Raw genomic sequence first — 21057 nt, 5'->3', positions numbered from 1 at the left:
TGGACTAATCTGATCTGGCAGCTCATCTGAATGCTGTTCTTCAAGGGATTTAGAAACTGTATCAAAATGTATGCATATAAATAATTTTCCAGTCTTATGATCTGCTCATTTTCTGTAATGTCCTGGATAACAGTAATTTTACAGTTAAGTCATGCCAATAAATTCTCTGCTTCTGGAATATATGCAGCATACCTGCTGCATAGAGATTCAGGATTTATGCACATATGCTATGTAGCTGTATGAGATTACTGAACATATAGTCCTGAAAAAATATCAGAGCTGCTGCCATATTTGATTAGGTGCTGTCCAGATGTGTCAGCCAAGGAGAAGAAAATAGATGCAGAGAAATCTTGAATGAACAATTGCTAATCTATTGAGTACACCTCCTACACAGAGTTTGTTTCAATCTGAGGGCAGTTCCTGGCTGCTTTCCTTCTCCAGTGAAGATGAACTTGCATTCATTAAGCTATGGAGAAGTATAATTTTGGATATTGATAATGCAGTGAATATCTTAGCATATGCAACAACCATTTGATATTCAGAAAAAACAGTAAATCCAAATCTGTTTTACTGACAAATATGGGTCAGGCTTCTTCCTGAAATGTGGTGGTATTATATTGTGTTGTATTTGTAACCAACATCTTCATGATTGGGTTTTACAAATTTCTCGTTCAGTAGACCATGGTTTTTGAACTACTGTAGTTGCATGAAATTGGTTCTGAATATCAATCTAGGAAATGGAAATTTGGAGTTATTTTTTTGTTTATTTATTTGACCTCAACAAAACACACTGTAGGTAATAGCTTCAGTCTCACTTTATGAAAGCATGTCATCTACTGAATGGTACGGTCAGTTGGGTAACATTTGTATGTCAGAGCATAGGATAGAGTAGTGAACTATTTATGTCTTTTCCAGAATGGACACACAATCTACAAGTAACATGCTTCTCTACAGCTTTTCCTGTTGGACTTGGTGATCCAAGATCCTCATAAAAGAATATATAATATATGTCTACATCATGGAATAAAAAGTGAACAGAGATCCTCAAAAACACACCAAGCAGACTCATTTCTAAAACAGAGCAGTTGCTGTTGCTAGAATAGATCACTGGGCATTGGCTAATTAGCTGAATTCAATATCACATTAACCTGGCTGTTGTGAATCTGGACATAAATGTTTCCATTTGACACTGTGCTCTTGTCTGTCAATGGAACAACATGTTCAGATCTCATTCATAGGCTGTGCAGACATGCTTATTGAATCTTTTGCTTTTAAATCAGAGGCTAATAAATAGTCAGCGTGCCTATTAATTAAATAGCTTAAAGAAATGACATGATATTGTTCATGTCATTTATAGCAGATGAAGCGGTTTGCAGCATAAAATAATAACACCAAAATGGATGTTCATGGTGAAAATTCTCACACCAAACCAGATCATGAAGATTGATTAAATCCCTTCTTATTTTGGAGCCCATGTCAGTTTGGTAGGGCAGTTTGCTCCTGCTTCTCTGAATCAACGCAAATTTCACTCTTCTCTTTTCTCAATGGAGTGCTGTTCATCAGCACAGGAAATAGTTGAAACGTGAAACAAAATCATTGATCATATTGTTTTAAACCATGGAAGAGGTGATATTAAAAAAAAATCTTATTTGAAAAGAAATTCCTCCAATGTTCAAGTTTACAGGATCGTAATTGAACTAGTTAAGCATTCGCCATCACACACCTCAGTTAATCTGATTCCCTTACCTTATGTTTTTAAATTGTTAGTGGTATCCTGTGTAGCACAATGACCACATTTTACTTTTTTAAGCTTTGATGGTTATTTCCTTGTGGGTTATTGTATAGAACGCTTTTATATTAATTAGCTTTGCTTTTAATTTTTTTGTTTGTTTTTTTGATTATAATATGTGCTTATTTAACCATGTTCGTTAAGGATATGCACTTGAAAATTCTTTCTTTAGTATTCTGTCCTACATTCTGCTCAGACAATTGATTCTTTCTGCGTGACATCATGTTGCTTTTCCTGCTCATATATCAGCTGTTATTTTTTCTTTCTTTTCCCCCTTCCCTCCCTTATTTTTTTCCTTTTCCCTTCTCTTCTCTTTTATTTTTCTTTTGTCTTCAGCCTGTTCTGCAAACTTGGAGTTCTTGTCAGGCATAGGATTTCACTGTTTGGTAAGGAGACCCTTGACAAATACTAGCATGGCCATCACTTGGTTTCTTTGCCATTTTTGCATTGTGTTAAGTGCTGCTTTGTTGCATGCTGCATGGCTGAAATGCATGGTCTACACAGACCACCAATTGTTTAGACTGGTAGATCAAAGACTTTTTTAGGTGGAATAAAAAGCTCTTGTAGTGTTCAGTTTGGGGAGGATTGGGGGTTGCTTAGTTTTCTGAGTCTTAACTAATATTTGGGTTTCATTATGATATCAAAGAATTTTGATGAGTAAAAAAATTACTGACCTGTAATATTATTCTAAATCATTTGGGAAAAACATTTGACCATCAGAACTGCACATTTGTATTGCAAAGTCATTAAGGAAAATTGCACGTGGGCTGAAATGCTTAGTTTTGTTCTGTGGAATTCTTGAATATTCCCAGATGTGCTTGACTCTACGTACGCATGTTAACTCTCTTTCTGGTACTCTGACCTTGGCAGGAGCTCGCTGTTTGTCTTATGCCATGTGCAAATCACTGAACTGAAGTCAATTTGAAGTCCATATCAAGTGTGTACATTATATGCAATGTGTGGCACAGTAATTTTCTTTGCAATTTTTTCTTATGCCATGGTGCTAGGATAGTTGGAATAGTACATCCTATGCATACGTGGCTTCTGTGATGGATGTAGTGCAAACTGCAGTATCCATGAACATACCTAATTGGGTAATTACCTAGTGAATTAGAATTTGATTATTATAGCATGCATCTAACTCAATTCCTGCGTATTTCATTCAATTTGAAGGGAAGGAGCTCACTTGCTGCAGCAGTGTGGTGTTTAAAAATTTTACAGACCGTTATGAAAGACATTAAACTGAGAAGAAAGATCGGAAGGTTCTGTGGCATAATCACTTTTAAATGTTTGGGAGGAGCTGAGTGGATTTGCCTATAGAGCCAAAAGATCATAGGAGGAATGGAGTTATTTCAGCAGCTGTGTGGCATTGTTGCAGCTTTTCCTGAAGGGTGGAATATGCCACAAACCTACACATAAGCTCTGATTTATACCCTAGGTTGTTTCTTCATGAACTACCTCAGGTATACTATTAAAATTTTGGAAATTTACTTGTGCATTTGGTTTTCAGAATTTTTTTTTTTCTAAGATGAGTCATGGTTGAAATTAAAAATCCAAGTCAACGCAATTTTCTTCAGTACTAAAGAAAAGATCTTTTCTATTCCACATCTCAGCTTGCTTATTTCCTGTTGTTTGGCTGGGTTCAAGTGCTAGGAGATGAGTCAGATAGGATCAGCTGATTGTTTGTGATGGCTACAGCTTGTTTTTTAGCTCTTTTCCTAGATTGCAGTAACAAACAGAGTACAATATCTTTATGCCAACACAGTAGTTTTGGCATGAATTTTGACAAGGTCATTGTGAGACTACGTTGCATGATTGGGTTGTTTACTGTGGGCTTAATAACTGAAGTCAAAGTCACCTTATAGTTTGCCTTCCCTTGGAAGTGAATTGCATGATGTGAGAAAATCTGATTAAGAGACTTGCACTTCTTCCAGCAAAGACAAAAGGCTGTATAGAAGAGGAGAAAATGCTCATAACTGAGCACAGCTGGGGCCTAGAAAGTTATTTGTGCATTTTGAAGCCATCTTGTGTGAGCAAGCATTGCTTAATAATAACTTTTATAGGTAGTGTGAGTTTGCTATAACAAATATCAACATTTTATATTTTTGCTGTATAGGTATTTTATATTACTGTGAATTTAAATGGTACTTCTGAATATACAGCTGCGTTTATGAAAATCATTAGTGAAAGTCATGTAGCTTAAGATGTATAAAGGAGTTTGTTAAAATGGCAAATTAATTATGCATGTCTTACAGAGTGAATTTAAATAGTCACATTTGATATCTGAGGCTGTCATTGAGATATGTAATTATCATTTAGTATGGAATCATTATTTCTTTACAATGTGAAAGTAGATTTTGACTGCACTAATTTACAGTTTGAGAGCTGTGGCTGTACATCAGGAAGACTATTGATTTATTTTCATTAGTATTATTTGGCAGAAATGGAAAGATTTCAGTGAATAATTTTGGTGAATCGAACATATTAATTTATATTTTCTCAAATTTAAAAACCAAATTTGTGTAAGTAGCTTGATTCAGTTTTTAAACTGCTTAAATTTCTAGTAATTCTGAATTCTCATTATATTCTGAAGTAGGTTGCTGAGAATTTGTGGCTGCCCCATCCCTGAAGGTGTTGAGGCTGGGTTGGATGGGGCTTTGAGCAAGCCTTGTCAATGGAAGGTGTCCCAGCCCACAGCAGGAGTTTGGACCTGTATGGTCTTTAAGGTCTCTTCCAACTCAACACATTCCATGATTCTGTGATGGTCTAATCCACATTCTGGTGTACTTGGAGTGCTTCCCTCCATCCCTGCTGTCATTAACACAGTCCTGTGCTCTTCTCATCAGCACAGGCACTCCTACCACCAGGAATAGGTGATAGGAATAATAATAAGGAAGAAATTTTGATCTGACAAAAACCCTTTATCTTTTGGGGTGGTGATGTTTGTAGGATGTTTTTAGGTCGCCTCAGCTTTCTTATCTGCTTGCTGTACCATTGCATGATTACACGTGCCAGTGAAAAAAAGATGAGGCTGCCTGGCTGAGGCAGCTGTGAAAGTTGTGGTTCAGGCTTGTTTAATCTGCTGTGGATGAACACTTTAAGAGTATTTCCTAATTTTGGTGGCATAGAACCACTTTCTCAGTGCTGCAACGAACCTCCCACACCTTCCTTGCAATTTATCTTTTAAAATCTCTAGTTCACTGAAACAATTACGAATTTTACTTGAATGTTTGCTAGTGCTTTTAAAAAGTAACAACCAGTAAGAAAATACAGTATGCTGTATCCTTGTATGCACATAGAAGTATTTTCAGAAATCTTTCTTAAACATTCAATTTGTTTCTACTTTTTTTAAATCAAAAAGATCTAAAGAGAAGCAAGAAATCAATTTTATTTTTACGTAATTTGATTTTAAAAAGTAAATTTAAAAATAGGCTGTGGTTCAAATTTGTGTACTGTACATCTGTTCTTAACTAGAACAAGGCCTTAAAAATTATCTTAGAGGAAAGAGGCTTGTACATAGCAACATTTTGGGATGTACAAATGTATAGGAGGCTTGTTGTGTGTAAGTCCTCTTTTTACATATCTAAATGGGAAAAAATAATTGCAGAATATGTGTATTATGTCAGAGACTGTTATTTGTGTGAACCCAATTAAGACTGCAGAATATGGGGGAACACCAGGGGACTAACTTTCATAATGACATTTTTTGTAAGTGTTCTCTTCCTGCTTTAGCAGCTTTGGAAAGTTAATAGCTTTTATGTTACTGAGAGGGGGAAGATAAACAGTCAGATAAACTCGAATTAATTAAAGCAAAACTTAGAGAAATCGAATGAAAACCAGCCAATGCACTGCAGCTCTAATTAACCCCACATTTGAGTGGCGTCTTGACTGCCTCAGCTATTTTTTGGGAGATGCTTTCCTGCCTCGAGTTACTGCATTTGTGTAAACAATGCTAAGACAAAAAACTGCATGTTTTTAAACTTGAAATGATGCAGAAGTTCAGTTGCTCTTCTGCTATGTCATTTATTCTTTCTTGAAATCCAGAGGTACAGTTAGCAGCGTGTCAATAATCTGTCTGCTATGCTCAGCTTAATTGGTGGATAATTTTTCCTCCCTCTCTAGGAAACGATGCAACATCAATAGTCAACTGTCTTCACATACTGGGACAGACCTTGGATGCAAGGTAATTCTGATTATATTTTTTATAAAGTACAAGGAAAATCACTGAAGAAAGTGATGTGCATTTACATTTGGGCTACCTGTGTAAGGCTACAGAATTTCAACACTCAAGGAGTTACTGTGCTGAAGAAAATTCCCATTGCAAAATGGTTCAGTTACTAGGATGTGACAGGACTCTATTTGTAGGTTACACTTTAAACTTCATTGTGAATCAATGGTGTCCAGAAACTTCTGGCTGTTAGTTTATGTGGTTTTAATCATGTGACTTTCTCAAAACCACAATAAAGTTAGAATGACTTTATTGTTTTCCTTACACTGCTTAATAAAAAAGTTCAGGAGTTAAATGCACAGTTCAGTCTGTCTCATAGAGCATCTTCTTTGCTGAATTAATTCAGATTCTAATTTGAAAAAAATCCCAAGCCCTTTGGCTAGAATTCAATGTTACTTTTATGTTAAATTGAACTGCTTGAACTATTACTGTGGGATTTATGGATGAGACAACCCTGATATAATGGAGTGTAAGGTGTTTCTTTTCATTTACTGTAAAGTCAACCATCTCTGCTGATAGTTGAATTTTAGGTGTTTGCAGTTTTAAACAAAATATGATAGTTTAAACTGCCTCCTTGGAAATTTTTAAGTAACTTTTTTCACTTTGCATTGTCTCAAAACAATTGGCTGCATTATGTGCAGATAGTTCTTTTTCTCAATGTCTTTGCAGTTGCTTTTACAGACAAGTTTTATATTCCATTTGCTAGAGGGTAGAGTCATGATCATGGCCATTAATATGGCTCAGCTTTGTATGGTACACCTTCAGTTTACAATATCTTGGGTTTTTTTTTTTCCTTTTATTGTCAATGGTCCATGCAATCACACAGGAATACAGATACAAAAGAGGGTCAGTAATTCAGCTCTTGGTAGAGATGTGACAATAGTTATAGATGGAGATTAAGGAATTAATGGAGGTAACATGAAGTTTAAAGATATTGCTCTTGAAACTGTATATATTCACTCTTTAAAATAAACAATCAGGCTAAAAGAACTGGACTGATACTCAATTTACAACATAACATCACCTCAGTTTATTTCAGGCATGCCTAAATGGATACTTTCCTTAAACAAAAGATCTTTGTAATTGAGCTAGTTAAATCATATTAGGCAATAATTCTCCTGGATTATATCTTTGCATCATTGATTATGATGCTATAGTTATATAATAAATGCATTTAATGATTGATTGATTGGTTGTTTTAACAGATGTGGTTATTTTTACTTATTCCTTTCTGGTGGCATTGTTCTGGAGACAGAAATATGACTGTTTTAATTAGGAAGATTTTCTGAGTTCTGTTCTTCTCTTTCTAGAGTCAGAAATCACAGATTTACTAATTCTATTTTTACTATGTACTTTTTTGTTTTTTTTCTCTTTGAAGGCAAATGAATCACTTTATAAATTTTGAAGGGGTATTTGCTCTGCAGGAAAACAGAAAGTATCCTTGTGTTCTGTAGAATACCTATGAAACTTGTTTTCAGTCAGTTAATATAATTTAGGACTATGCTTTATCCCATGCTTGTCTAACAGAATATTCTTCTTCATTCTTTTTGCATGCTATGAACAGGACTGTGATGAAAACTGGTCTGGAATCTGTTAGGATGGCATTGAGAGCATTTTTGGACAATGCTGCTGAGGATCTGGAGAAAACAATGGAAAATCTTAAGCAAGGCCAGTTTACACACAGCAGAAACCAGCCAAAAGGAGTTACACAAATCATTAATTACACCACAGTTGCTCTCCTGCCAGTGCTGTCTTCATTATTTGAGCATATTGGACAGCATCAGTTTGGGGAAGATTTGATATGTATGTATGATATTTTCATCTATGTATGTAGAAGGTGCATGACATTATAATATCTGTACTGTCATGTAGTAAGCATTACTAGACCCTCAATTCTATTAAAGAAGAACAAATACTAGGTAATTTTGACAAAATTTTTATTATTTGCATCAGTCAACCAAAAACAGTCTGCAGGTTTTAGTGGACTCTAAATAAATATTGAAACAGGGATGTCCATGACTAAAAAATCAGAAGGATCAGTTTTGTTTATAACTTTATCTTAGATTTACTGTGACTTAATTTATGTATGAGAATTTACTTTTTTAAAGTTACTTTGTGTTTACTCTGTCTATAAATAAGGCTATACTACAAGAATGATGCTAAACCATCATACATGCACCTCATTTTCAGTTAGGGAGGAATCTGGGTGGGTCCTTAAATCCTGAAAATTCAAGGGAAAAGAGAAAAGGGGAAGGAGCTCCTGAGGAATTCAGACACAAGAGAAGGGAATGTATATGAGAGTCTGTATATCAGTTTTCTGTGAAAGTTCTGATTGTAGTGGATTCAGCGGTCCTTTTGTTTTTCCAAACCCAAAACTTTGCAGCCAAAATTTTGCAGGGTTTGAAGTCTGCACACAAAACTTTAATTTTACATATTTTAGGAACTCACAGAAATATCACTGTCCAAATGGTACTAAAGGGGGAAATCCTGCCCTCCAAAGCCAGCTCAGTTACTCAGTTATGAAAATCCACAAGAAGGACCTGGAGGAAAAGAATACTAAGTTATATTTTTCCCTTTAGAATTTGCAAAAAGTATTATTTAAAGTAGACTTAAAAAAACTCTTCCAAAATTTGGAGTTGTATTAATGGATTTGAAAGTCATGAGATGTAAACGTCCCCACGTGTTTGTAAAATTCCAGAGACTTTGATGGTATCCAGAAAAACTAAATTGTTCATCATAAACCAGTTTTCAGGCATCAAGCCTTATATAATTTTTGGTCTCTGGTATCCCATGTTTTGGAAATTAATATTTAGCTTTGAATTCTTTGTCACTTAAGTTGGTGTTCTTAATCAACTATTCTACATGCATCACACTAGTGAAAAACACTGAATTTAGAATTCCTGAACTGAGAAAGAATAATTTGGCCTATTTATTTTCTGGAAAGACTAATTTTTCTTACACGGAACTTCTCTTTACATTTTGTTAAGAGTAAGATTTATCTTATTTGTACAAGCATCTTGACCTGGTGCTTGTACCTGAGAGTACTAGTTGCTAGTTATGACATATGCTCTGTGGGTAGGTCATGGTTCAATCTACCTCAAATTGCTATATGATGTAAAAACACTCTATTTACTCCATGATGATCTGAACTAAAATCACAGTACAATGAAAGGCTGGGCAATGTACCTTTGATACAATGTTTTGTGGGCTCTCCCAGACTGTGAAATCTTACCCTGTTGTACTTACAATATTTAATTCATTTCCTGTTGAGGGATGATATTAGCACTGTAGGAGAGACTACAAAAGAGTTCTATGGCAAGAATGGGAGTGTTTTCCTTATTCATGGTTGTTACACTGTTGCTACAGAGTGCATTACAAAAGCATTTCTTCAAATAAATTTTTAAGATTATTCTTACAGTTTTATGACCAAATTGCCTTAGAATTTTAAAACATCCTTTGGTGAAGTATTCATATGGGCTAAAGAATTATTTATTGTTTTTAATACTTTTTAAGTTTAAAGTGTAAATTTACATACTATTAGCTGGTATCAGTGCCTAAATTAAAAAAATAATAAATATATAAACCATGATTAAAATACTTAAGTATCTGTTTAACAGGATTGGTTTTATTTTGCAGAGTGGTGTTCTATTTGTAAAGGTGCTGTGTGTAAAGAGTTGGTGTGCCATTCATTTAATAAAATGAGTGCACTAGTGAAATAGGTTTACTATTTTAGCTGTTAGCATGATACTTAATTAAATGGAAGTTTTGAGTAAAAAGTATAGCACTCAGATGTTCAAAGACTTTTTGTATTTAGTGGGTGATTTCTGTGGATTGCCTTTGTTAGCTTAATATTTTTAATTCCGTTATTGTATAAAGAAATATATTTTAATTATTTGGGAATATATTGCAAAGAAAAATCTCTTTGTGAATATAGTTTTTTTCTTCTCTTTAGTGGAAGATGTTCAGGTCTCTTGTTACAGAATATTGGCCAGTTTATATGCTCTGGGAACCAGCAAGAGTATCTATGTAGAGAGGTAAGAAGGAAAATTGGTCTTCTGTTTTTAATACTTGCATTTCTATTTAGCATTATGAATTTGCAGTTCAGAAATTTATATAGAGGAGTATTACTGGAAAGTTTTATTGAGAGAAAAAAACAGATGTGCACAGCTATTAAGTGGAAAGCAGATGCATTTACTATAATATGGTTGAAATATTGCATTATATGTTTGTCAAATTATTTTTCTTGATTAAAATAAAATTGCAAATAAAATTATTTGACTTTATCATAAACAGCATTTGATTTGAGGGTTAACTGAGGTATTGTAAAATTATGTTATTCAGCTCAGCAATTGTTATAGCCTTCCTTCTCTAATGTTTGTGATGTATATTTCTTTTTCATCACCCTAAATTTAATTGAATTTGTCACTTGTACGACACTGTTTCTTTCCTAGCTCAGTTACCCAGGTAAATGAGGCATTGCAATTGCTGTTTTATACATCTCTGTATCTGCTAAGCCCACTCCAAGTTGCATTCGGTCTGTATAAGCCACATTTGGTCAAAAAATAGAGATACCTAGAAAAATTCAGTTCCTAAAACTGAATAGTTGCACTGTAGTGGGTAACACTGTTCTGAAGGAAGGCCAAACACAATTCATATATTTGAGCAGTAATCTAGGAAGTTCACTGTCTAGGAAGTGGCAGATCAAGCTGTGCATAACTCCCATGAAATACCCTTGTTTCCTTGGTGGCAGAAAAATCATTGGGAGCAATGTTTAAGTTAAAAAAAAAACAAAACAAATCTGTGGAAAATCAGGTCTTGTTGATTTCAATAAGGACATGAAATTAATTAATTTTGCTGTTTGGCAAATAAAGGATAAAGGATATAAAAGGATTTATTTTGAAGACAAAATATAGCAGTGTAAGTGGCAATTTTTGTGTGTGATTGTCTGCCACCATCATTGCAATTGAAAAGCACATAGCAGGTGTGTGTGATGGATGTATCTTTTGCTTATGAAGATTTATTGAAAAGGGGGGAAAAGGAGGAAGGAGAAAACAGTAGGAATAATAATGGGAATTAAGTTAGATTTACAAAATCGAGTTTAATGAGTTAGATCTAGAAAGAATAAAATCTCCAAGATTGAGACTAAATATAGACCAAGAATGAACCTTGTTAAATCACAAGATCAGTTTTGAGGTTTTTTTCCTTTTAATTTGGAAATTCGTGATTCTCCTGAGTTCAAATTCTCTTGGATTTCTGTCACATATGTGATTTGGTCTCAGCTAGGGATTTCTCACCTCTCTAAATTGTGCTGTGATCAATTCAATTGAAAATTAGAAAGAGTAGTTTAACTGTCCTAGAAGAAACCCAAGTGAAGTCACAGGGCATCACTTCTTCTTAGAAACAGGTTATTTAAAATTTTGACACACAAAGAATTTTGATTATCAAATAAATGTCATATATTTGAAGATATTAAAGCAATGTATTTGTGCTAAAATTTCAGAGTTCTTAATCATTAGAAGCAATTTTCCACTCACTGAAGAACTTGACTTTTGTATTAGACTAAACATGAAAGTTATTATCACTATTTCTCAGAAAAATGAAATATCACTTAGATAAAATTATAGTTAATTTTAGTCTCTTGTTCTATTCAGTAGCTTTTGATTAATAGTAGGGATTGTACAGTCAGTAAACCTGAGAGGAAAGTGATAGAACAGAAGGCATTTTTATAATTACTTCGGTTTCCCCTGCATGTTTTTCATTTTTTATTAGCTGTGTAGGCTACCTTTGACATTTTGTCTACATATCTTTCATATATTAGCAGAGGGTTGCTAGACTTGATTTCTATTGCATGTTCTTGTGTTTATGATCCCAATAATGTCGTGGCTTCTCTCTTTGAAATGCATTCATCTCAGAGTACAACCCCCAGTGTGGTCAGTACTTACTAGGTGAATCCACGGGTGGTCCCTTCCAACCTTACCTGTTCTGTGATCAAAGATGTGTGTGGTTAATGGTGTTTGTTAATTCACAGGCAACGATCAGCACTAGGAGAGTGCTTGGCTGCTTTCTCAGGGGCCTTTCCAGTGGCTTTTTTGGAAACTCATTTGAACAAACATAACATCTACTCAATCTACAATACCAAGAATGCGAGAGATAGAGCAGGTATTTGCAGAAACTGACATCACAATTATGGAAGCATGATTTCATCACTATAAATGCAGCTTGCCTTAAAACATGGTTTTGCCTACATTTTATAGTGCAAGAATTTTCTTTTGATTTCATGGTTGTATTTATTTTTTGAAACTTCTGTTCTAAATCAATTTTCTAATAAAATTATTTTCTAAATCTGATAAAACTGATTATGTTCCTAATCTTACCGCTATTTTAATTTTGAGATACTATTATCAAAATACCACATTGGAACTGAATTAATTATGAGATTTCATGCATTTTTAGTACCCCAGCTGTTCTGTATTTGATGATAAAATTATGCATTTTCAAAAGTAGCTTTGGTTCCTCAGTTTGCGTAAACAATATTGGATCCCTAAAATATACATATTTGCAACTGAAGGTAAACAGCTTTGCTGTATTAATTTAATATTATGCCCTTATAAAGTAAAAAAAAATGCAGAATAGTATGTACATTGTATTTTAATGTTGCTTGGCTTAAATGGCAGTGCAGATACTTCGCAGTGACATTTTGTGTGTTTACTTTGCATGTATTTTTTATTCCATTCCTGATGTTTCTTTTTGAGTAAGGTCACATGCACAAACTGTTCCTGCAATAAACAGTACAAGCAGTTATGGAATTCTGATAGAGACATTCATATTCACATGTTGCATGCTAAATTTTTGCTCTATAGATACCTGTGTATGTCATGTTATGTTTCTGTTAGTATGTTAGACATTCAAGAACTACAGGTTGTGCTTGTAGATATTTTTTTGTAGGTGAAGGACACTGCCTCAAAAATTGAGGCAACTGCAGTGCTCTTCAGAGGAAGGAATTAAGAATTCAAAGAATTAAAAAGTAAACATTTGCTTTTGTCAGTTCATCACATATCATCTCTATCAGATATTCACCTCTAGAGTCAATTACTCAAATCTGCTCAATTTTTCAGGACAGGCAATGGTTTCTATTTGTTTTATTAAAATTCCAGATCTCAAATAATGTGTTATTGAGGGATATTTCTTTGTATCAGTTTGTTTCCTCAACTGCAAAATTTGCACTGGAAGGGATTTTGAAATTCAAATTTTATTTTGTATATAGAAAAGTGCATCTGATTTCTCTGACATCATTCCACAATATTTACATTGTTGAAGCTTCCATATAGGGAATTTAATTACAAAACTGTTCATATAAACTGTTTATTGTTCAAGAGTATGATAGGTAGGATATGTATTTTATTGTTGTGTTTGGTATGGTTTTGTATCACAAGGGTGCAAATATAAACAGAAAACAGAAGTTTTATTAAATAGAATCTGAAAAGAATGGTTTTCCTTTTGTGACCTAGTTTATTGATTTTTGTTCCTTTTTTTTCCCAACAGTTCTCAATTTACCAACTAGTGTGGAAGAGGTTTGCCCAAATATTCCTTCCTTGGTGAAGCTAATGGAAGAAATAGTGGAACTGGCAGAGTCTGGTATTCGCTACACACAAATGCCACATATCATGGAAGTCATACTGCCTATGCTGTGCAGTTACATGTCACACTGGTGGGAGCATGGGCCAGAGAACAACCCTGACAGGGCTGAAATGTGTTGCACAGCCTTGACGTCAGAGCACATGAACACTCTGTTGGGTAACATATTGAAAATCATTTATAACAACCTTGGTATTGATGAAGGAGCCTGGATGAAGAGATTGGCAGGTAAGATGTGAAAATAAATTAATAAACAAACAAACGTGTGTGTCTATTCAGGATGTATATACACACACAGACTCTGAATCACTCTGTATTTACCCTGTTAAAGCTGGAGTAGAAGAACAGTCATATTTTTTTAAAATTTTTAAACAATACTTATCTTGATGAACCAGAAATATCAAGAATAAAGTAAAAGCAGTGTAAGCACTATGTTTTGCTCTCTCTATAATTAATATAAGAAGTACATTAGACTATTTATTTTTCCCAAATATATACATGTGCCTTTTGCAGTATACTAAATTCAAGTTCTATAGTTACTTAGCCCTATTTCCATTAAATAAGCAAGTTTCATTTTCAGGCATTATACAGTTCCTTGCTATTCTGTATGAGTGCTGGATCCTTAAAACCTGGGTTTGAAGGTGTATATCTAACATATTCATTACAATGAAATGTTGAAATTCTCATGTCATTTTAGTAATACATTGACTTAATCTCATTAACAACTTTAATTTAAAAGCACTTTAGTTCTCAGTGTTACAATATCTGAGGAAAGGTCATTTCAGTCATGTGGATTCAATTTTTCAATTAGAATTTCTTACGACTTCTCAGTATTTACTGTAGTAGTAATTTCATTCATGGTAGCATTCAGAATTTCTAGTGTTTTGGGAGTTTGTAATATAATGCACTCTGAGAATACGTGGCCTAAAAATCTGTGTAATTTAATCAGTGTGTTACAAATGGTTTGGTACCAATGGGCCCACTTGAAGTGCTAATTTACATAATTGTTCTTATGAGTAGATTTTCAAAAAGCTTGTGCTAACAAGTCTGAAATGAATATATTGAATTGTTCCCATTTGTGTCTACATACAAGACTTCTTAGTGTGCTGAAGAAATAAGGCAAGATGTTTCTGTGGGTTTTCAAACAAACAGAGCATGCTTTTCAGTTCCCCTTCGCTCAAGCAAGGTTCAAAGCAGAAACCAGTAGCTGAGAAAACTTGTGTGTGCACTGTGTAGCTGTATATGTATCCATCCACGCCATTAAGCAACTTAAACAGCATTGCTCAATAAAATGCAGACAAATACCATGCTGACAGAATACCAGTAAAGAGGCGTTTCAAATTTTATGATCTTGCAAGCTTAGTCTGTGAAGTTGCAATTTCTGCCCTCAGACAAAGTGAACTTTGTAAAATCCTGACCACATTTAATTCTTGGCAAAACTTCTGCTGATTTCAATGGGGGCAGGATTTGGCTCTGTAGCCTAGAAGTAAGATTCAAGAAAGCGGGAAAAGGTAAAAGATTTTAGTTATATTTTGTGGCCAGGTATATATTATAATATTCATTGCCTTAAATAGTGTTTTCCCAGCCCATCATAAGTAAAGCGAAGCCACAGCTCTTAAAGACACACTTCCTTCCACTGATGGATAAACTAAAGAAAAAGGCAGCAGTGGTTGTATCGGATGAAGAACATCTAAGAGCAGAAGGCAGAGGTGACATGTCGGAGGCTGAACTGCTCATCCTAGATGAGTTCACCACTTTGGCACGGGACCTCTATGCCTTCTACCCTTTGTTGATTAGATTTGTGGACTATAACAGGTATGTGGAGAGGAATAGGTCAATGAATCTCATAAAACCTTCCCTTTTATTGATACCACCTCTTATCCATTGATGTGCCTAGCACTGCGTTAAAGTGGCTTTTACAATCTTGCGATTGCTCAAGCTAATGTTTTTTGACTTTTAGGAGGAGCTGGGGTCTTTTTAAGAACAAAACAAAACAAAATTGCAATCCAGAACTATTGGATTAGAATTAGGGTTAATATTAAAAGATTTTAAGGGTTTTGAAATAGGACATCAAAAAGCCACTGCTACCAGAAAAGAATAAAAGCATATATTATTGGTTTTGTTGACTCGAAAAATGTTGAAAAATGAATCCAAAACATAAACACAATGAGGATTATCTCCTTTTTCACTCTTTTACCAAATTTTAGGGCAAAATGGCTGAAAGAGCCCAATCCTGAAGCAGAAGAATTGTTCCGCATGGTGGCTGAAGTCTTCATTTACTGGTCAAAGTCTCATGTAAGTAATTCCGTGGTAAATACTTGTTTTAATGAGGTTTCTTAATAGGTAGATCAGTTATTTAATGGTAATGTTTTTAAAACACATTTAATGACAGATGTGAAACCGCAGATGGGAAAGTGTTAATGACTCACATTTTTAACACCTTTGAAATGGCAGAGAAGATGGGAGAGTGGGATTGTATTTTGTAACATAGTAAACTGATTAGAGATGTTTTTCTTACAGATTCTGGTTTGTTTGTTCTGGGTTTGTTGTTTGCTTGTTTTGTTGGGATTTTTTTATAATATATTAAGCTCATTTCATTTTGTATCCCTACAGTTTTTTTCCTTTTCAATTATTTTAACCTCATAGTCTTGTAATCACACCTAGAAAGCACTGATACTTCTTAAGTAAAACATGATTCAGGGAATACTGGAACACAAAGAATTAAAAACTCAAAAGAATCTAATTTCTTTCAGGCATTAGATCTTTTAGTCTAGACAACAGTCCATACAATTTCTTTATTTGCTCTAGCTTCAATTCTCTGAAGTCTGGGGAATAAAATGCCTTATAACTTCAGTATTTGTGCCTGAATTTGACTGTAAAGTTTATTATAACCACACTGTGCACAATGGTATCTGTCTAGATACCAGATAATTAAATCACCTGTGTGTTTATAATTTTAGTCTTTTATTTGAATATTTTCTTAGGTACCTGAATATAATGGAAATTTATAATGGGGAAGAAATGAATGAATAATTTACTAGTAAGGGAAAACCTGGAAAACCGATAAAACCCTATTTTTATATTGAACTGGAGGAGAAGTGAGATTATTATCATGTCTTTCTCATAGTTAAGGAAACATTTCCTTCTCTCTGGCATGGGGAAAATCCCCCAAACATACACCACCTGAGTTATGCAATGTAAATGAAGCTGAAATTCCAAGATATTGTAAATCATCTGTTTTTTTACTGCCCTTTACTTAACTTCTGAATTTTACAAATTTTTTACTTAATATGTATTTTTATTTAAGGTATGTTTAGATAGAGTACTCATATAAATGCTTCTAATTGAGATCTTCTGTATATTTCCAGAATTTCAAGAGAGAAGAGCAGAACTTTGTGGTACAAAATGAAATCAACAACATGTCTTTCCTCATCAGTGACACCAAATCTAAGATGTCTAAGGTAGTGTAAAGATTTTCATATTTTTCTCTTTGCCAAGAGAAGGAGTCAGGAAGACTCCAAGAAGCACCTTTTATTGTTTGATTTGTTGGTTTGTTTCTTTTGGGGAGAAGGGGTTTGCTTTTGGTTGCGGTTTTTTTCTGATAAAGAAATCTGTTGAAAACACCAGGTTGAGATGCAAAACACAGTCATTTGAGAAACGCATTTCAAAATACTGGCAATGTTAAAATGCCAGTGCTGCTGGATGAGGTCACACCTGTATAGGTAATAAGGAAATTGTCAAACTAGAGACAAGTACCAAGTTGTCAGTACAATTCTTTATTAAGTATTTGATTTGGTTTCTTTTTCATCTTTACTTTTTTCTGCAGGCAGCGGTTTCTGACCAGGAGAGGAAGAAGATGAAGCGAAAAGGTGATCGCTACTCTATGCAGACCTCTCTCATTGTGGCAGCACTCAAGAGATTGCTTCCAATTGGCCTAAACATTTGTGCTCCTGGAGACCAAGAGCTAATTGCACTGGCCAAAAATCGATTTAGCATGGTAGGTGCTCTTTTTGCATTTCTTAAAGGTAGAAATATTTACTAGTTTATTTCTCTGAATATTTCACCCTGTGTTCATTCTTACAGCATGACAAAGAGAATCAAGATTATAATCATGTTTTATAAGGGCACAGTGGGTGATTATGGTATATTTCTGCATATTTTCCTCATGACTTAAAACATTTCAGTTTGAATATATGATCAGCATGGATACATTTCAGAATGATCTGTATATAAGTAGAGATAACATTCAGTAGTTGAACTAGTTATTTCTCTCAATTTTTAATGCAAAGTAGTATTTGTTATATTTTATGAAGCTTGAATTCAGTTGATCTCAAAAGTCTTTTCCAATCTAGTTGGTTCTATTACTCTCATAAAACTAAGAACCAGCTGTTTTGTAACTTCTGTGCCCAACATCATAACTAATTTCTTTTAATTACTCTTGTGCAAAAGAAAGAATTTCTGTAGGGATAGACTGTTTTAAAAGGGATTCTTTTTGCAATAGTTTGATTTGAATTTGGAATATACTTCTTTTCTCAAGGTGTAATACTTCCTACACTTTAGAGAAAGTGACCACTGGACTGCTGAACTGAATCATTTAAAGGGTGCTATGAAAGAGCTCTGGAAAACAAGCAGATCATAGAATATCAAATCATAGAAGGCTCTGTTCATGTTATTGGTTTTATTTGGTCAAACTTTTGGTATGTGTATATGAGCAATTTGAATTCAGGTGCACATTTAGTGTGTTACTATGAACAGATATGTGTGATGCCTTCTAGAACCTGATCCTGTGAGCTTGGATAAGAAAAGATTTCTCTAAGATTTTTCTCAGTCTTTCCCATTGTCAGTTTCATTCATCATGTCATGAAGCCCAAGATTGATATTTGAGTCAATCATAACATTTACTAATTACCTTCTATCCTAATTTATATGATTTGTAATCTATTGGCAGAAAGACACTGAAGATGAAGTCCGAGATGTCATCCGCAGTAATCTTCACCTTCAGGGCAAGGTAATTTATATGCAGTTTTAAAATTTGTTTTTTCTTCCTTTGAATTCATTTGTGAATGTCATATAATGGCAACCTGCCTTGGTTAATTAGGATAACTTATAGTCCCTTATTCTCTTCTGTCAAGGGACATGTTCATGTTAGCTGTTAAATGTTAGGTTTTTAATGTGTGTATATGTGCATTATATACAGTAACATATGGCCCTTCAAATCTCTCTGCATTCACACCATTAATACAAAATTGGAGGTGGAAGGAAGTTCCATCACTGCTTAAACTCCACCTACTACTATTTGAGATAAAGTTTGCAGAATGCTCATAATTAATTAGTATCAACATGATGTGTAAATGACAAGGAAGTTGCCATTTTGATGTACTCTGTAAAATGAAAAATCTCCAGTTTTCTCAGTTTGGTTCCTGCTTCTCAGCCCTGGGAAAATGAGGTGTTTTTGGAAAAAAAAATAGATTTTTGTTACTGAGTTCCAGTTAGTGTCAGGTGAATAGCTTTAGGGGAAAAGTCTTGAAATGGCCAGTGTAATTAAACTGTTTTATTAATGCTTTAAATAAAGAAAAAGAAGACAGAATATGGAAGTGTAATAAAATTATGCATGTATCTCTTCTGTTGAAGAAAGATGGAATCGTACCTAGGAATATTGCTTTACTTAGGATTGTCCTCTATGTCCTCCCCTATCCCATGTTTTATTAACCTCAAGAAAAAACTAAACTTCTGTTTTCTGTGCTTATTAAAGGGTAATGAAAGAGTAAACATGAGTTGAAAATCTGGTGCTTTTTTTCTGAAGTTATTTAAGAATCATTCAGAAGTCTAGATTTCACTGCAATCAGTGAATGAGAGTAATAATTTTTCTTTTAATGAGCTGGTGGTGTGATGGTTATTACAGAATAATATGTGAAGATTCATTTTCTCCCATCATATTTTCCATATGTCGCTGCCATGTTAAACAACAAAAGTGTTTAATCCAGTAGCTTTAAATCAAAGGGTTTGCACATAGCAAAGTTTACTCTGAATGCAAAAAATTTGGTTAAATCCTAAAACCTAGAAATACTTATCCTTATATAGCAATTTGTATATACTGAGAAGCAGAAAGCACACAGGGAAGGTACTAGGAAGAAAGCAGTGTGTCTGAAGGCATTGATGAGCAACAGTATTTAAATAATGTGAATGCCATGAACATAAAATCTTTGAACATGAAGTGGTTTTATGTATAAACTTCAATAGTGTTTTCTTAGTGACAATGATAGACAGTTCTGTTCTGACATTTTCAGTATTTGTACATTTTCATTTTGTGAGCCATGCAGTTACAATTCTTGCCTGGGATTTCATGTTGCTCTTTAGCACTTATTGTCCTGTTTTAAATACTTCAGTTTCTGTTTTATTTCTTCAGTAATACATTCTGCTGCTAAGAAATTTCTGTCTCTAACTGCTTTGTTGCCTGTAGTCATGATACATCATAATACCTTGGTCTGTGCTTTCTCTTCAGAAACTTCCTACTCTTCAATTAAATTTGAGATTGTTAAGCAACATACATTTTCTCTGTTTATACTTTATAAGAATAAAAGTGCTTTTAAATATCTTAGACTGATGCAATTTCACAGTGCCTTGATGATTAAGACAAAAGTAATTTTAGCTAATCCAAAGTCCACACTGTTGGATTTTCCAGTTGTAAACTTCATCAGTGGCTATAGAATTTCTTATTTTTAGATAAACTCCCAGTGGAAGATGAAAATCTGAAAGAGAACTACATAATGCCTAGATAACAAAACTAAACTGCTATTGTAGTTAGCTTGTTTTTATAGTTGTTTACATATTGCTTTATTAACTTTTAGAAGCTCTGAGTTAGACCTGTATATGACAAGTAGTTAACTGCAAACAAAACAATGATTTATCAGTAACACATCTAGAGTTAACACTGAATATAACTGTGTAACAAATTACTTATATATATATATATAATGCTTAAAGTTAAATTAAAATACCATTTATTCTGTAGTTCTCTGATGTTGTTAGGATTCAGTAACTATACAGTCAAGTATGATGTTTTTGTTACAAAAAGTGATATCATCATGCATAGACTATCCTTTTGTTCTCTGAGTGAGATATAATGGCCAAATGGTCTTATAAATTTAAATTACTACTTTCTACTATGAATTAATATGTAACTTAGCTATAGTGGTGTTTGTGTAAAGCGGCTTTCAAAATTTAGGAAAAATACTGATTTTGAATACTGATTTTCTTCCAACCATAGCAATATTCTTTTTTCAATTGGTGTTTTGTGTTAACCACTTCTCACAGACACCTAACATTCTGTTATTTACATTAGAGCTGTAGATTCCTTTTTGAAGTACTGCACTGTTAGAGAATCATCCTTCTGAATCTTTAGCTA

General features: G+C 34.0%; 1 protein-coding gene across 4 annotated transcripts in view; it reads left to right on the top strand.

Annotated features, from left to right (window-relative positions):
• RYR2 (ryanodine receptor 2) overlaps positions 1–21057 on the top strand; it is a 369436-nt gene that overhangs the window by 281959 nt on the left and 66420 nt on the right. For all 4 annotated transcript variants that reach the window (XM_079298135.1, XM_079298134.1, XM_079298133.1 and 1 more), the window contains exons 62-72: positions 2126–2175; positions 5912–5972; positions 7582–7820; positions 9970–10051; positions 12046–12176; positions 13560–13880; positions 15227–15467; positions 15860–15947; positions 17021–17113; positions 17479–17649; positions 18601–18660. In XM_079298135.1, the coding sequence (XP_079154261.1) occupies positions 2126–2175; positions 5912–5972; positions 7582–7820; positions 9970–10051; positions 12046–12176; positions 13560–13880; positions 15227–15467; positions 15860–15947; positions 17021–17113; positions 17479–17649; positions 18601–18660 (1537 nt within the window). The remainder of the gene's footprint in view (positions 1–2125; positions 2176–5911; positions 5973–7581; positions 7821–9969; positions 10052–12045; positions 12177–13559; positions 13881–15226; positions 15468–15859; positions 15948–17020; positions 17114–17478; positions 17650–18600; positions 18661–21057) is intronic.

The sequence above is a fragment of the Erithacus rubecula genome (genome assembly GCF_903797595.1).
Source record: "Erithacus rubecula genome assembly, chromosome: 2".
NCBI classification, from domain to species: Eukaryota; Metazoa; Chordata; class Aves; order Passeriformes; family Muscicapidae; genus Erithacus; species Erithacus rubecula.
The sequence above is the reverse complement of the archived record's forward strand: the minus strand, read 5'-3'. Positions and strand labels throughout refer to the sequence as shown.